Source organism: Chelmon rostratus, chromosome 17 (assembly GCF_017976325.1).
Source record: "Chelmon rostratus isolate fCheRos1 chromosome 17, fCheRos1.pri, whole genome shotgun sequence".
NCBI classification, from domain to species: Eukaryota; Metazoa; Chordata; class Actinopteri; order Chaetodontiformes; family Chaetodontidae; genus Chelmon; species Chelmon rostratus.
Genome location: NC_055674.1, coordinates 3,431,156 through 3,449,264, shown reverse-complemented (window position 1 = coordinate 3,449,264; position 18,109 = coordinate 3,431,156). Strand labels below are relative to the sequence as shown.

The 18,109-nt window shown below is 42.5% G+C and overlaps 1 protein-coding gene across 3 annotated transcripts in view; it reads right to left on the bottom strand.

The window, feature by feature from the left end:
• Positions 1 to 18,109, bottom strand: part of mybpc2a (myosin binding protein Ca) — a 53,007-nt gene that overhangs the window by 19,390 nt on the left and 15,508 nt on the right. For all 3 annotated transcript variants that reach the window (XM_041956216.1, XM_041956217.1, XM_041956218.1), the window contains 7 exons: positions 9,859 to 9,942; positions 9,565 to 9,713; positions 7,736 to 7,853; positions 7,452 to 7,500; positions 2,451 to 2,507; positions 2,183 to 2,352; positions 1,785 to 1,917 (listed from right to left, as the gene is read on the bottom strand). In XM_041956216.1, the coding sequence (XP_041812150.1) occupies positions 1,785 to 1,917; positions 2,183 to 2,352; positions 2,451 to 2,507; positions 7,452 to 7,500; positions 7,736 to 7,853; positions 9,565 to 9,713; positions 9,859 to 9,942 (760 nt within the window). The remainder of the gene's footprint in view (positions 1 to 1,784; positions 1,918 to 2,182; positions 2,353 to 2,450; positions 2,508 to 7,451; positions 7,501 to 7,735; positions 7,854 to 9,564; positions 9,714 to 9,858; positions 9,943 to 18,109) is intronic.

Below are 18,109 nucleotides of genomic sequence, written 5' to 3'. Positions count from 1 at the left end.
GTCAGATCTCGATGGTCACAGCCTTGACGACCTGGGAGGCTTCGTTCAGGGCAAAAAAACAAAAAAAAAAAAAGTCCACTTTTCCCACAGCAACTCTCCTAATCAAAACAGGAAGAGGACTGCCTCACTCTCAATGATCAGCATGAAGCTACTCAGAAAGGCAGATGGTGGAGCCATTGAAAAAATATCACTCGCAACAGCTGTAGCCTCTTCAATAAAACACCAAAAGAAGCCTTTGAAGGAGGAGGAGAAAGAGTGAAGAGGAGAGCGACTCAGACGCTGAGGAGGGCTCCGCAGGCTAAAGAGCCTCCAAATTAACATTTATATCTACTGTTAGTCAAAAAACCAGTCACAGTCTGCGCATCAAGATTCTTGAATGACCTCTATGCAGAGCATTGTTGTGGGTTTTCACGGTGCAACAAGTTCCCTGAACAACTACCGAGATGTTTAATTGAATCTCACTAATTAGAAGCCACTAATTGTGCTGCTTAGTCCAACCATTTACAAGCTGCTCTTAATGATAGCTGCTATGGACAGTCGCTCAGTAACGTCACCTTGTTACAACCTTGTTAGGACCCAACGCTCCACTGAACATGTATTGTATTGGAAATGTCACCTGATCACAGCAAACAAGCTAGTAAACTGAATAACCGAGTTATACAAGACCTAGTTAGCTATTAGCTTTTGAGGCAGTATTGTTTTCCAACAGCAGCACCAATTAGCCTGCAAAATAACATATTAGTGATGCTACAAGGTATCAAGATTCAAACATAAGACATAACTAATGTTGCTACCTCTGAAATGTGATCATTTAAAAAAACACTGTTTCACTGAAATTGCCTCAATCAATATTTTTAGATTTTCAATGGAAAAAATAAATACATGTGATGTGAAGAGGCTTGTTTGGAGTCGCTATGAACCCACAGATAATTATCACCCAGCGCGGTTCCAATTGCCTCGCTGGTTTTATTTTTGGACATATTTTGTTTTTACCTTTAACATTACAGTTTCAGTTCAATCTCTGAGGCTCATCAACCTCATTTCCAGCAGCGGCAGGCAGCTGTTTTCAGCAAAGAAGCCTGAAGATACCACCACCGAGCACCAAACGGCACAAAGGCAAACTTGGTGAAGATAAGGAGCTCTGCAGGAGCTGCAATATTTCTTTCAAGAGCTGGTGGAGACAAAAACAGATATAAAAGGGGAACAAATATTGGACATCAGGTGACCAGAAACAAGACTTCTAATCACCTGGTTGTCATTGTTGTGTTTACATCTTGTTGTGATTCCCCCTGGTGGCCAAAACATCAGCTAATTCAGGTTAAATTTCTCCTTCAGAGGTGGGTTTGTTGTGTTTAATTTCACATGATTGACGGGAGTCTCGGCCTCAGTTGTGGAGGTTGCAAGCTGCTTTAAGCATCTCAGCTCCACCCAGCCTCCCTGCTCTGTGCATTCATGTTTTTTTCTGGATGCAGCAGTTACTAAGACGACAGTGAAAGATAAACCCACATCAGTCCATCTGCAAAGTGATTTGGAAACTACAGCTAACATCAAAGACACATGTTCATGTTTTTGCACAGATTATAGTATAACCAACTAAAACACTTTGCTTTCAGGCGCAGCAACAGTTTAACTGTTCACAACTTTTTCCTACATTTTGCTCCCTTTGTTTGAACAATAATCTACTTCAGCCTCATTACATTACAATTATGAGATTACACTTATAGTCTACTACACTTACTACACACATACTGTTCAGTGCACGTGAATGGTGGTAATTTGCTCACTTGGCCGATGGTTTGATTTCCTGTCCATTTTTGAGCCACTTGACTTGAACGTCGGGGTCGGCCACTTCCACTGAGAGCTGGATCTTCTTGCCCTTGTCCACTGAGTAAGCTGGATCCAGCTTCTTCAGAAAAGCTGTCAACAAAGCATCCTGTTAGTATGGCTCAACCAGCTTTAATAGCCAAATAATCCATAAGTGTCAACCAGCAGCAGGCGTATGCTAACAGACATTCCACCTGTTGTCCCAGCTATATGGCTTCTCCCATGAGGCCTTTAAACGCTGCTGGTATTTACAGCCTGCTGCATTACAGAGCCCTTGTTTCCTGCCTGCTCCTCACTCCCACTGCACAGTCTTCCTTTGCCTCGTAACCCCTCTCCTGTCTCTTCCCTCGCTCCTCACCGTCACTCTTTTTGGGCTCCACCTTCTTCATCTTCTTCAGCCTCTTTAGCATGCCCCTCAGGTCCGTGATGCCATACTCAAAGGCGATCTTCTCGTAGTCACAGGGCTTGGCCGCCTTCAAGATTTCCCATACATCCACTTCTTCCTTGACCTCCTCCTGTTTCTTCTCCCTGATTATGTGCGTGTGTGAATGAGATAAAACCAGAGAGAGAACAAATTGAAGACAACCAAATTTAGGTTAGATTGCAGCTGATGTGGATGATCTTACCTTTTCTTGAGCAGGGCACTGAAGTCTAGATCACCGGCGTCCTCACCTGCATCCCCACTGGAATTAAAAGAAAAGAGACTCAGGGGATTATCTTGGCATGTTTATAACCCTGAGCTATTTACAACACCAGTGAATGGAATGGTGAAAAAACAGCATTAGGAAATATACATTCAATAGTACATCCCCCTTTTTTCCACATTACACAGGCCTATAAATACACACAGAAATTACAAAACAATTATAAATCCAACAAAGACCATGTGAGTAATACATCTGCACACATCAGAGTTCTAATGAATTTGCCGGTAGTTAAAGCTTACCCTTTTTTCATCCTGTGTTTGGAAAGATGCAAAAATAGGATGAGTGAGAACAGAGAGCAGAGCGTTTGAGGATGGCTACAAGCTACCATTCCCTGAATTCACAGACAGACAGAGATCACAGTAGACAAGTACATGGAAGCAACATACATGTCGAAAATAAGCTGCAACAATGACTGCGAAAAAGCTGGGATGTAAAATGTAATTAAAACAGAATGCAATCATCTGCATTTAAACTGTGCTCACTGACAACGGTTTGACAAAGTGTTAAAGAGTCCATGTATTAATCTCCTTTATCCAATCGTGTGTTCACAAAGTGGTGAACACCTCTCCATCCTCGCTTGTGAACGAGTGAGCCTTTCCAGGGTGCTCCTTTCATACTCAATCATGATACTATCACCTGTTAACAATCAGCCTGTTTACCTGTGGAATGATCCAAACAGGTGTTTTTGGAGCATTTGGAGCTCCCAACATGTTTGATATGTGTTGCTGCATCAGATTCAGAATAAGCAGATATTTATAGAAATCAATAAAGCCGACGAGGTGAAAACATGAAATATATTGTCTTTGTACTGTTTTCAACTGAGCATATGTTAAAAAAGGATTAACAAGATATCACATTCTGTTTTATTTATGTTTTACACAGCGTTCTGGGGTTGGATAAGCAAAACAGCATACAAACACTGCACATATCACAGGAAGCACAAGTGACTGAATGCACAAGCATTGAAGGACACCTAAGCTGTTAGCATGGATGTAGCTAAAGGTGATGCTCGAGAGAGAGTCATCTGCGAATGAATGTCAACACTGTCAACACAGAGGGAGAAAACTATGGCTGCCTTTCACTGCATAAACCCTTTACTACCTCTCACATGCGCATTTGCAAGTGATGAGAAAAATTCACCTGGTCTTGAGTCATCATTCACCCTCTTGTGCTCAACAAGGTGACAAGTACTGTGTGTGGCACACGCCAATAAATGTCTACAGGCTCGAGTGCTTGTTGTTTTCCGCTGCGAACAGCTTTGGCAGCTCCTTCACAGCGTGGAGTGTGTTTTCCCGCCATGGTTGAGGCTCATTGAACCCCTCAGCGACCAAGATAATGCCAATAAATTCAAAGCCATTCTGAGTGATCTTGTTCGTCCTATGGATGAGCGGTTCATCCAAGGATAACATCCATCCATGTTGTGCTTTCCATCCTGACGGGAGTAAATTCTCCCGGGGTGAAAATGCCCTCATTCACAGTTCACACGTGATCACTGAATGGTTGGGTGAGCATGAAAACCGTGTTGGCTGTGTACTGCGTCATATAACTGCCACCATCAAACACCAAATGAGGGAAGAAGGGTGTTGTAGGAAGTTTTACCCTAAGTTTGTTTAGATGCATTTTTTCAGAATCTACACTGATGAAAAAGCACTAATATTCCCAAAGCTGTTGTGGTCTAGCAAATTGGACTGGAGTTCATGAAAATGGGAAACAGGGGATTACTATAATGAGCTCTTTTTCATGGTTTGAGCATGTGCATTGAGGAAAAGCACAAAATGCTCATTTCTCACAATAGCCTGCTATTAGAAACATTTTGTGTGAAATGAGCACGTTGGAGCTGCTGCAGCAGGAGCTGCGGCCGCATCAAGGTGAAGCCGATGCTCACTATGAAATAAAAACTCAAATGCAAACCTTGTATTGTGTCAGCGACAAACACACCATGATTCAGAGGAGTGTGTTAATGCAAACACAGCATAAATGGTCAAAACCGCTCGTCTGACCGCTCATCTAAGACTGTGTTCAGACTGACTTTAGCCCCTTCTGTCTTTTGAAAGAGACTAGTCCAGCACAGCAGCTATGCTAAAGCAGGTTCAGAAAAGTTCAACTTGGCCCAACCCAAATACAACCCAGTGTCCTCCTACGAGACCCTGCATTGGCCAATCACATACATGCTAACGAGCCTTCCTCGTGCATTGCTTTGTAACATGAATGTCTTATTTCTACTGTTTACCTCACGACCAAAACTAAAATATTTGACACTATGATCATAATCCAGAGTTCTGAAATCCTGTCTCTGAGTATTTTAAACCATCATGCCGTGTTTGGGTGTCTGACAAGCCTTCATGGATCTGTTACTCATGCTGGACTTCCTGGAACAACACGCTCCCACCAAAGCAGCCTCTTTCATTGTTTTAACACAGGCCTGTTTTTGGCTGCAGACTCCCTTTCTAAAATCAGAACACTGAACCCACGCTGGCAGGATTGTTGTGGAACTGAAAACGAAAACTATACCAAGATGCACATCAAATAATTAGTCACATTAACTGTAAAATAAGAAACCACAATATATCAGTGTGTGATTCCTTCACTCTCATATTGACATAGTTTACAGCATTTACACCAGCCAATCATGGCCCACCCTGAGGCAAAGTCAACATGCAGCCCCACACGTGATTACCACTTCATCTGTGTGTTGCGTTGCCATGACATGCAGTAATAAATCATTGATGGGATGTCCTGCTGTGTTACTCCACTACTTTAATTGATATGTTCAGTTATTGGTTACTTTGAAGATTCTGACTATTAATCTAAATTAGAAATCGATTGCAAATTGAAAAATTACATTGTAAATTGATGTGCTTACAATTAAATTGCAAATTGATGTGCTGTATCATTATAGATTAAGCTACTCAACAGCATATAAAGAAATTTAATGAGCGCCACCATTACCAGATGCAACATTTAAGTGATAAACACATGAACGCATCAGCAATTCAAATTAATATAATAGTGTATATATTGTTCTGAAGTAAGCTAGTATATTTTGAAGCTCATACTTTCGTATGTTTATTAAAGAAAGATTTTGAATGAAGACTTTTACTTGTAACAGAGTGTTTGTACACTGTGGTGTTGCTGCTTTTACCTAAGAAAAAGATCCACTTTCCCACCACTGGTATAAATACTGTATGTTTGCAGATTTGCTGCACACTTCACCCTCTCAAGAATAAACTGTGGCACAATACGAGCACAAACAAGGGATGTTGTCTGTACCTCAGACAACGTGAGAAACTCTCACAGACTGCAGCCAGCATGTGGGATGTATTCCACAGACTCTTTTCCCTTTGAAGCCTTTTCCGCTGGCCAACCAGTGTGGAGATCTGAGTCTCCTCTCCCTTTCCCCTTTGTGCTCCTGTGTTCTCCCCTCCTCTTGTCTCCTGTCTGTCTCTCCTGTCTGTCTGGTTGAGTGGCATCACTGCAGGGCGTGGCCGACAGGTCGGGCCAGCCTTCCTCGCTGATTGAACACAGGTGTGCTCAATGAGGTAATCAAGACCCACCTGACAACACAGTATATAAGCTCCAGGAGCTCAACCAGTATCTGTTGAATTGTCTGCCTACCAGTGTGGTAATGACATAGACCTCCTTATGTGCTGAGTCTCTCTGTCAGTTTGCGTCTGTGCTCAGGTGTACCAAGCTCACCTGCTCTTGTCTGTGCCCCTGCTAGTCTGCTCTCCCTGTTGAAACCCAGTGTGGAGCTCAACCTCTCGTCTGTCTGCTCTTCCCAGGGAACCCGGACCAGTTGTTCTCTGGGCTCAGCGTTAGTGAACTTTGTGTTGGACTCATTGTTGGGTGACTCGCTGAACATTAATTAAACCTTTTTACTTTCTCCTGTCTACTCTGTCTTAGTTTGGCATTTAGAGTCTGTTAAACCCCCCAAAAATATCCTGATATGCTCGGGGCGTATGATGGAGAGAGATTTCAGACATGAAGCACGCATGAAAGTCTGAAATTTAAAAGAAATTTCCAGAGAAACACTGATGGAGCAGGAGTGAGTATCCTAAACGATGGAGTCAGACCACATGTATTCGGTGGTGCTACTGTAATACATGTTAAGAGGAACACACAGATGAGTATCCCATCAGAAACAGGATACTCCATACTTACCTTCTGGAGGTTGAACTGCATGACCTCCACACAACAAGGTGTTTATCACACATCTCTCCAGCAACATATTTGAGTTTTAACCAGCTTTTCACTTCTCATTTATCACACCAACCTCATATCAGCAATCTGCAAATAAGCACACTGACATCCTGTCTAAACCACAATGTGATTCCGTCTTTTAGCCTGTTGAGTTTCTCATCTTACCTGTGCCTTTGTTCCCCGTGCTAATGAGGGAAGGAAATTATATTTTTAAACACAGATTACAAATACGGAGACTCAATGTGTCAGTGTCGGCGGATTTACGATTACACAGCGCACATACAGTATGCAGGCTAAGAACAGCTGAAATGAAAAAAAGCTGCACAGCCACAGGATACATGCACAGATGCGCTTCACACAAGCAGAAGCCGAGACAGAAATAGAAAGTGAGGGAAGGAGATACGTGTAAAAAAAGAAAAGGTCCCATCAGAGACAGTCACAGAGACATGTGACGAAATACATAAGACGCTAAACCATGAGGGACTCCAGGTGAAGCAAAACACCAAGGCGGCAGACGCATTGAGACGTGACAGACAGAGAAAAATGGCCGACGGACTGACTCGAACAAAGTCGGCTACAACTGAGGGATAGACAGAGACACCGGCAGAGACACTCGTGGAGACTGACAGATGCCCAGAGGCAGCGATCTACAGAGGAGCATATGGGAGACAGTGTGATGGGTGACATGTTGAGCAGACCCTCGCCAACACTGACACTCACGATCGCTTAAACGCCTCCAAGATGTTGTCCTGCTGCTCCTCTTTTACAGCTGAAACCAGACAGAAGGAGAAAGACTGGTGAGAGCTCGGCTAGGTTAATTCATTACACAGCGGGCTTGAGCCGCAGAGGAATAATGGACTGATGACCTCACCAGGCCACTAAATGATAGGATCTAATGTGTATCGCACTCACTGAGTTATTGTCTGACAAAGCCAGTTACATAGTAATGGCCGATATGCTGAATGGAAGATGACAATAATGTGATTGTCTGTCTCCGGACCTACCCTCCACGGTGACTTCGAATGTGCAGCTGTCGCACTTGTCTTTGGAGGTGACCTCGCAGCGGTAGCCACCTGCGTCTCCATCCACTACTTTGATGATGCTCATCTCGTAAGTGTAGATCTGACAGAGAAACAGAGAGGGGGGGGGGTGATGTGCCAGGAGCACACGCAATTAAATGAACACCCGTGCACACACGCGTGCAGTACGTGCCCACAAACAGGCGCGCAGAGTAAACAGACCACACAGCACCACCGATGTCGGCTTTCATGAGAGGGTCAGTGCAGTTTATTTGATTACGCAACCATTATGCACAGAATTCAATATTTTGGCATTGCTTTGCAATTCATTGTAATTTTAATTTTTAGTGGGGGTTGGGGGGGGGGCATTTTGCTTGTTAGAATGTCCTGCATGGGCCCTTCTTCCCACCATGTCCACCAGCATGAATGTGCATCCCAGGACAGTCAAAAAAAAGGTCCTGGGTGCTGATACAGTCTGCTCTGGCCTTTCTTATACAGTGATCCCTCGCTATAACGCGGTTTACTTTTCACGGTTTCGCTACTTCACGGATTTGCATTGTGCATTGTGTTCTGCATTCTGATTGGCTAAAAAGTCACTCCGCTTCTTCTCTACCTGTGCGTCAATAACGTTGCAGTTTAATATGTACACGTACGTAAAACAGCTTGCCAAATTTACATTACGTGCAAATTTTCTTGCAATTTCGAGTTTCGCCTATCACTATGTTCTTCTCCCGAACAAACACACCTGCACCGCGGGCTTCAAAAGAAGAAAGTCAGGATGCAGCGGCTCAGTCTGAAGAGCAGTGAAATACACCTGAGTCACTATTTGTCCGACTGTACTTTGGTTTTTTTTCATAATCATTTTTAATTTTCTCCTGTTTAATCCAATTACTCGGGTCGCGGTGGGCGGTGCTAAACCTCGCAATTTGAAGCCTTTTGTTCACAATGATAATTAAAATTATTATTTGACAGTACAGTACAGAAGTTATGTGTTGAAAAAAACTTTTCTAAAGTACTTTTATTTGTGAAACAAATGCTTGAGCCTGTAAAATGGTTTGTTCTTTCTTTTCAATGTATAATAGAGTATTTAATTGTATAATAATTGTAAAAAAAAAAATTGGTTCTTTTTGGAACGTAACCCCCGCGAAAAACAAGGGTATACTGTATAGCACATTTGTACTGTCAGTCTGGTGATAAAGCCTGATCAGTCAGTGACTGTTTGTAATTTTACTACTCTGTAAGACTAATTAACAGCCATGCTAGCGGCTCTATAAGGCTGTACCGAGGCACAGTGGTGCCTAATGTTAGCATCGAGATGCTATACTCACAGTGACGATGCTACAATAAGACACTGATGTTTAGCAGGTAATATTTACAACCTTAGTTTAGTGTGTTAGCATGCTAGCATTTGCTATTCCAGCTGAGGCCGATGACAGTGTCATTAGTTTTACAGATATTTGGTGAAAGTGAAGTTCTGATCCGATGGTGGTGCAGGGGATCATCTATTGTGTAGGAACCATGAATATCTGCAACACATTTCCTGGCATCCTTCCTGTAGTTGTTTAGATGTTTCCCTCTGAAAGGCAATCGTCAGCCTTATGCTGCTGCCAGAGGAAAAACATCTGTCGGCTTCATCCTCTGGGGGCCGTGAATTTCTCCACAACATTTTCATGGCGATCCATCCCGCAGATATTTCACTCTGGACCAAAGTGACTGAATGACAAGACTGACCGACATTCCCGCCCTCAGATCCACCCTGTTAGCATGGCTGCTAATCTCGGTTACACTGACATGCGCTGAATGGACGTACATACCTTGGTGTTCCTGTCATAGGACTCTTTGAACTGCAGGTGCTTCCCAGCTTTGCTTCCCAGGTCGAGCCACTTGCCCTTCAACCATTTCATGTTTGGCTTCCTCAACAGGTTTGAGGAGTCAACTTTAGCCACAAACGTGATGTCCTTGCCTGCCAAAAACCACAAGTAGACACAGTAATGAATTAAAGTAGTTTAATTGTCTGTATTCCAGCAGGAATTTGGCACTAAGTGGACCAACCCTTTCATTTTAGATGTAAATCAGTTTTTTTTTTAAGGTGGAACATTTTTCCCGACCTTTTGTTGCTGCGGTACTCTCCGGCTTCACCACAAACAGGCCGGACAGCTCAGACATCTGAGGATCCTCCCCTGGTACATGTTCTGTGATGGTTGTTGAACAGATGAATCACAGAGGACAAATTAAAGCTGGAAATCATGATCAGGGCACCGCTCACACAAAGACACAACAAACAGATTGTAGACGACAACAGGGGACAAGTCGACCAAGCAAACCGCCACAGCAGCAGCCTTCTTAATCGCGATGCTTTTAAAGTGAAATGCCTGTTTGCTGGTAAATTCATAAGTATAATTTGATGATAAGAAGTCTCAAACCACTAATTCCCACCCTCTGAGCTCAGGGATCTATTCGTTTTGTAGAGTTATTTAGCACTAAAACTGAGTAACAGCCCTTCCATGAGCCAAAACCACTCAGCGAGTTTGCGTAATGCCTTTGCTGTTACACTGCATAAACCATTTGGGACCCTCTGACAAATGACAGGCGACCAAGGAGCCCCTTTAGAACGGGCTGCCCCCAGGGAATAAAGAAACTCCTCAGATCACCTCTGAAGACATCACATTAGGGTTGACTGTGCAATCTTCTGCCACCCTGACAGAACATAAGCTGAAGCTGTACACTCTTATCTTGGCGATAAAAAACGAGCTGCTCTTTCATCCCTTCACTTGTTTCTTTTGCAAGTAAATTGATGTAACCTCTGTAAGGTGTTTGCTTGTCAGTTGATATGCTTTACAGAGACACTAACGTATTCGTTTCGCTTACCATCAGGAGGCAACTCTGCATCGGAGGGGGGAAAAAGAAAGAGAGAGCGGGTAACACGTCAGTCTGTACTGTATCTGCTCGGTGCTGTTAAACACAAGGGTTAATTGGCCCAACGGTAACCTTGACTTCAGGTGAGGAACACTCACACGTTTAATCAGCGTGCTCGCACACTCCAAAAAGCACGCTGTTCTTCCTCATACTCGAATTAACAAATTTTGTTCTTCATCAAAAACACACAACTGTTAATGAGTTACGTTCAGCAATCAAGTTCAAAATATTACTTTGATTTTGCTGAAGTCAGGACGTTGTTAGCTGATCTACACAAACTGTTTCTCTTGTTTCCCTCACTTCCTGAGTCAGACTGTAAGTGTTACAGGACGAACAAGCAGCAAGTGAAGATAAAGACACGTCGGACCACCAATCAAGTAGAGTGAGTAAGGCCCTGGGTCGGCATCCATTGGACGAGAGCAGTCGCTGAGAGAATGGATCCAGGGTCAGTGGTCAAATAAGGTTACGCGCCTCCATAAATTCAGAGAGCCACGCCGTTGGCGCCTCTTCCTCTCTCTCTCTGCTTTTATGGGCTCAGTTAATTTGATCTTTTAATCAAAAGTGCCCCTGAGGAGAGATCCAAGTTCAGATGTTCAGCGTGATTTAAAAGGTTTCGGTTAGAATGCTAAGTGGGTGAAGCTGATCCTGGAACGGCACCCAGGGGACACTTTTTAATGTTTACACTCTAACACTGTTGCATCGGACACTTGCTGTGTTTGGGATGAGGGTCGCTCAATCAAATTAACTCCAGACACTGTCCTTGGCTCGTGGGGATGGAAGTTTGGGATGTAGTACAATAACCTGCAGGGACTAATTGACTGAACCCCCCCCCACAGTCCATATTAAAGTATTCAGTTTTATACGCTTTATTGTACAGGCCCGGTATTTCCTCATAATGAGGAATGACGGGGCGGATACAGTACATGAATTATATGATGGAATCAATGCCGTCTTAAAATTCAGTAGATGGTAGTAAAGATGGTAGTGACAAAATATGGCCAGCTGTAGAGATACAATGACTCCGTATCACAATCCACATTAATAGGTCGTGTACCTGTAATCCTGGGAGGAGCCGACACAAACTTCATTCAGACAGCAGGCGTTATGGAGCACTGGGGGACAGTGGTTTCATTGGAGAAACTGGAACAATGCCACCATTGTAACAAGTTGTTTTCTCAAACTGAGGCGTGCACTTTGTCCACATTCACCTCAATTTCAGCTGTTGTTGGTATATTTTATTGTTTTAGTATATTTTTAATTCTGGTGTATTTTTATTGCATTTACGAATATTTTTACTGCATGTTTGCTTATTTTATTCTATTATCTTTATTTTATTTCATTATCTTTCTTATCTTTCTCATTATCTTGTCTCTAACACGGGGGTTGCAATGCAAATTTCGTTGACATGTCCATGCTCAATGACAATAAAGGCAATCTTGAATCTTGAATCTTGGAAAAGTAAATATACATATATCATGCAACTATTTATACTATATATAGACTGACTACAAAAATCAGGTTACACCAGTTAAGTGTTCAACTGGACTTAATTATTTGCTTGTTTATCAATTGAATATCGGCAACATTGGGCTATTTTACTTAAGCTTATTGATAAATTACACAGTTCTTTCCAAGAACCTTCCAAGATAATTATAAGGAAATGATTAGACCTGTAGAATAAGAGGTTATCAAATATTCTATCCCAGACTGGGTATTACAACATTAAAATAGGAACATATCCATCCATTCCAGCCATAAAATATACTACTATAGATAGAGTGTATAATACTGTAATTTCACAGTTATTACTTATTCAGTATTTCATCAATTTATCATCAGAGCACCACGAGATAGAACACAGCGTCTCACACTCCTTCAATCTCATGTTGTGCATACGACATGTAAAGAATTGAACAACTGCATTACCAGTAATATTATGCAGCAGTAGTATCTTGTAGTATGTCCACATGTCACACACACACACACACACACACACGATATATACCCAACACAAGTTCGGGCAGGATATATCACTTTTCATGAAGCAAACCTCGTCAGTTCATTTCAGAGTCAAGTTCACTTCACATTAAAACACTCTCAAAAGTTCTCTCGGATGCTTTGGTGGAAGCAATCTGACGCTGCGCTTAAATCACTTTGAAAGCATGTTTTTACTGCGAGACGCTGTCATAAACTTCTCTGTCTTCTGTTATGTTTGTATTTCATTTACCTATTCTGCTGTCAACTTGTTTCATCTGACAGTTTATCTGATGAATTTGTCTTGACTTTGCTTTTAAGTTGTGTCTTCACATTGTTCGCTTCTCTTTTTTTTTTACTCTTTATCTATTTGCTATGAGGCCCGTTGTCACTTTTGTTTGATGCATAAATAAAATGATCATCGTTGCTATTGTTAAGCTCAGTGTCCAGAGATCCTCATGGCTACGTCTCTGCTGACATGAGCGTCTTCGTAAGCTGAGTGAAAACCTTTGATCTCGAGCACCGCTGGTGGCCATCACCAGAGCAGTCCCAGGCTTCTGGAGGGAACGGTTGCAGAAACAGAAACCCGGGCACAGAAACAGAAAGCACAGGCAGGCTGGGAAACAGTGTGCTGCGTGTTTTCCTTACCGTCCCTGGGCTCATTGTTCTCTGAGTGAAAAGAAACAGTTGGTACATGGAAATTAGTCGTGTTGACAGTGAGGGGTTAAAGTACTGCTCTGGTCTCCTCAGACTGCAGAGGTGTGTGTGTGTGTGTGTGTGTGTGTGTGGTGCGTGTGTGTGTGTGTGTGTGGATGTGTGCGATTATGAATAGAAAAGCTGTTCATCAAAGATCGGATTAAAGACGAGGTGTAAGCCTGTGAGACAATATCTTCAGAAAGGCTTGAACACACACACACACACACACACACAAACACACACACACACTTTTGTACACAGACAAACACTAATGAGCGAAGTGCTTCCCCACAGAAAGCTGGACATGTGTTAATGACGAATAAGCCCAGGTTAAGCAGGCGAACTGGGCCAAGTGGTAATACAGAGACAGTGTAATGCTCTGTGAGCACGGCATGCATACTGCACATAAACACACACAAGTATGATAGAATAACGCTTAGCTTCACACATCATCCATGGCTCTGTGAGTTATATTAATGGTTTTAAAGATAATAGATGTGTTTCATTTAACTGCAAAAGCAAATGCACACACACACAGAGAAAACAGTTCAGCCAGGACAGCACATAATCTGTACAGCAGGCTGTATCTCTGGCAGCATAGTGTAAAGGGTAACAGCAGCCATTCTGAACATTAAAAAAGCATAAAAACTCCCTGAGGTCACTCCAGATGACGTGGTTTTTCCTCTAACAAGTGCATATTCAAAATGTAATAGAACATCTATAGCTTGTCTTTCAGTTTTTTTCTGTTCCCTTCATACTGACTGGAGGTCTTAATGGCTCCACTTAGCATCCGATACTTGATCTGGGACCTGATTCAAGACCCAAATCATGTGGTGCATCTCAGTCACCGCAGGAGAAAAACGTGTTTTCAGAGGCGAGACGGAGAAGAGTGTGAACTGACATGGCGTGGCTGTCCAAGCGCAGCTGCTCGTTAAAAGAGTACAGATCTAGCTTTGCGCTTCTATAACATTATCAGACACACAGTGGACATGATACATGTTGTGATAGTAGTGGCTAATCTCAAGATGCTAGCCTCAAGCAGAGATGAGGAGCAGGCTCAGACGTCTCCCTTCTATGTTAAGAGCAGGCTGATGTTGTGTCAGCCATGTTCTTTCAGGTCAAATGTCATGTTTCTTATGAGAACGTCTTTTGGGATATCTCTGTATGTTGACCAGCGTTCTCCTTCAAAGACAACGACTGAGCAAAAATAAGTTGCAGTATTAGTGTAACTCACTGCTCTACCTTGTCATTGCACCTGCAGACATACACACACATTTAATCACTCTCAGCGAGCCGCAGAGAGTTTATGCAATAATTCATCTCGAATGATAGCGCCTGCATATACACACAGAAGTACGCACACACACACACACACACAGAAACATGCGTACTGCACAACTTCCTGCTTCCTATTCTGTGCTAGAGTTGCTTCATAATATGAATTGACATTCAATCCAACAAGGTGAACTGAAACTGTACACATTCACAAATAGACTTCACAGGTAAATGTACAACAAAGTACACTTTACTCTCAGGGGACTCATTACTTATTGCTGCATTTGTGCTGCTAGCACAGGAAATCTCCATTTACATACAGAACATACACATTCTGCGTGCTGCTGCTTGACGGAACATGATTCTACCCGATCTGTGTACAGTACGTACATCTCACATATCATGTAGCTGCTCTGCTGTGGGGTACTGCACCCACTCACAATTATTTCACATATTTAGCTGAATGCATTACCCTCAACTTTGGATTGGCCTTGAAAGGTCAGGATTTTCAGGCACACAGACTGAAATGAGAGCAGCGATCTGCCATTCGGCATCTATCAGACTTCTCTCTCACACATACAAAACAGTATCATCTTGCAACCTGCAGCCGGTTGGAAACACAGTGACTAACTGATCATGAAGAGGCTGCAGTGACAATCACACAACACTTCTGCTGTATCTCATGCACTGTGTTGACTGTGGGATCACTGGAGCTGCAGCCTGGTCCTGCACATCACTGCATCAGAATGCTCATGTTCATCCATAACTAAATAAATGTGAAAGCTTAATTCTATGGGTCTATAGTTTCTTAATATCAAAATTTCCTGGAAATAACTATGCAATTTGGTGCTAATTGCAGGAAAATGAGACAAAGCTCTTTTGGTTAAGAATTTAGTCGAATTTGTTGATTTTCAGAGAAATTAAACCTGCAATAACTGTTTGGGGTGTTATTGGTTTTGAGGCTGTTGAGGAGAAGCAGAAACAAGCTGTAAACAAGCATTGAGATATCAGGTTTTACAGTGAGTTGATTAAGCGAACTTGTTAGCAAACAGTTGTGTAATTACACATCCATCAGTTACAGATCAACATTATCGTTCATTTGGAGGAAACTTCCTTGGCTCTGGGTGTGGATGTTTTGGATGTTGTACAATAGCCTGCAGGGACTAACTGACTGAAACACTCCCTGCAGACTTTGTTCATATTTTGGATGTTTTTTCTGTTTCGCTTGTGTATATAAAATATGATAGAAGATGCAGCCTTTGTTGCTGTTTTTTCATGCTGTGCAAAGTCACTGTTCTGCTTTGACTGCTGGAGGTCTTAATGGCTCCAACTGGTTCAGAGTACCTGTTACTTGATCTTGGACCTGAGTCAGGCCAGATCCTGAAGCATGTGGTGCGTCTCAGTCGCCATTGGAGAAAAATGTCTCCTCAGCAATGAGAAGGAGAGGAGTCTGAACTGTTCCGTGCAGTAAAATGACACTGTTGTGCTTCTGACCCACTGCTGCTTGCTGAACGTGTACAGAATCAGCATTGCACTTCCACAACATTAACAGACAATCAGTGTAGTTTTATTTAAAAAAGGATCAAAAATTGGTCCGGCAGTCTTTTTAATTCCACACTTTCTTCTTCCTTGCCAAAACATGCAGCATACATTACCCACAATGCAACTGCGACTGCCGACAGTTCAGTCAGATATTATTCAGGTGTGTTATGCTAGTTGCAGCTAATCTAGCCGGCCTCAAGCAGAGATGAGGAGCGGGCCACGGAGGTCTTCTTTCTGACTCCACACCCCCAGATTTTTCTCATTTTTAAACTTGCATATAGCCCAAACAACGCTGACTCGAGTGACATCACTTGAGGACATTTGTCCGCAAAAATGAGTTGCAGTATTAGTGTAACTCTCTGCTCTACCTTGTCATTGCACCTGCAGACACACACACACATTTAATCATTCTCTGCGAGCCGCAGAGAGTTTATGCAATAATTCATCTTGAATGATGCGCCTGCATATACACACAGAAGTACGCACACACACACACACACACACAGAAACATGCGTACTGCACAACTTCCTGCTTCCTATTCTGTGCTAGAGTTGCTTCATAATATGAATTGACATTCAATCCAACAAGGTGAACTGAAACTGTACACATTCACAAATAGACTTCACAGGTAAATGTACAACAAAGTACACTTTACTCTCAGGGGACTCATTACTTATTGCTGCATTTGTGCTGCTAGCACAGGAAATCTCCATTTACATACAGAACATACACATTCTGCGTGCTGCTGCTTGACGGAACATGATTCTACCCGATCTGTGTACAGTACGTACATCTCACATATCATGTAGCTGCTCTGCTGTGGGGTACTGCACCCACTCACAATTATTTCACATATTTAGCTGAATGCATTACCCTCAACTTTGGATTGGCCTTGAAAGGTCAGGATTTTCAGGCACACAGACTGAAATGAGAGCAGCGATCTGCCATTCGGCATCTATCAGACTTCTCTCTCACACATACAAAACAGTATCATCTTGCAACCTGCAGCCGGTTGGAAACACAGTGACTAACTGATCATGAAGAGGCTGCAGTGACAATCACACAACAAAAGTCCAGAGAACAACAAATCACTGGTCCTGCACATCACTGCATCAGAATTTTTTAAAAATCCCCATCATTAAATAAATGTGAAAGCTTGATTATATGGGTCTGTAGTTTCTTAATACCACATTTTCCTGGAAATAACTATGCAATTTGGTGCTAATTGAAGGGAAATGAGACAAAGCTCTTTTAGTTAAGAATTTAGATTAATTTTTTTGAATTAAACCCACAACAACTGTTTGGGGAAGCAGAAACAAGCTCTAAACAAAAAGTGAGATATCACCTTTTACAGTTAATACAGTATGGTGAACTTGTGAGTCCCTGACTTACACATCCAGGGTTAGGGTCTCTACCAACTCCCGAGGGCAATATGTGGCTCTGTAGCTGCTAAATGTTCACCAGCTAGTCTCTAACTGTGTCTGTCAGCTGTTTGGTGCTGAGCAGGTAGTGTACACTTGTTTTTTTAGAGCTTTTTTTTTTTTTTAAGAGCTGCCTGCTGTGGCTGAAAACGCCACTATGAGAGCGGTGAGAGTGAACCAGAACGGCGAAGATGCAGCCAGAGAGCCAAACAATGAGCTGAAAGTCAGTGCAAAGCTCTGTGGAGCCGAGGGGAGGCAGGTTCAGCTGCTAATTCTCTGTAGGTTCATCAAACCCTATTTTTCATACTGTATCATGTTGAAATGTTTACTTTTCTGTAGAGAAATTCCACATTTTTGCATGTTCAGCTGACCTGATGTGCACTAATGCAATTCATTTCAATTAACCATACCAGGTTAGCACTGTACACTGTTTTACCTTAAATTAGTACCAAATTTCATACTTTCTTCCAGGGAAACTTGTAGGAAATTGTTTTAGAATTCCAACCCTGTAAAAATAATGTGTTCCCAAATAGA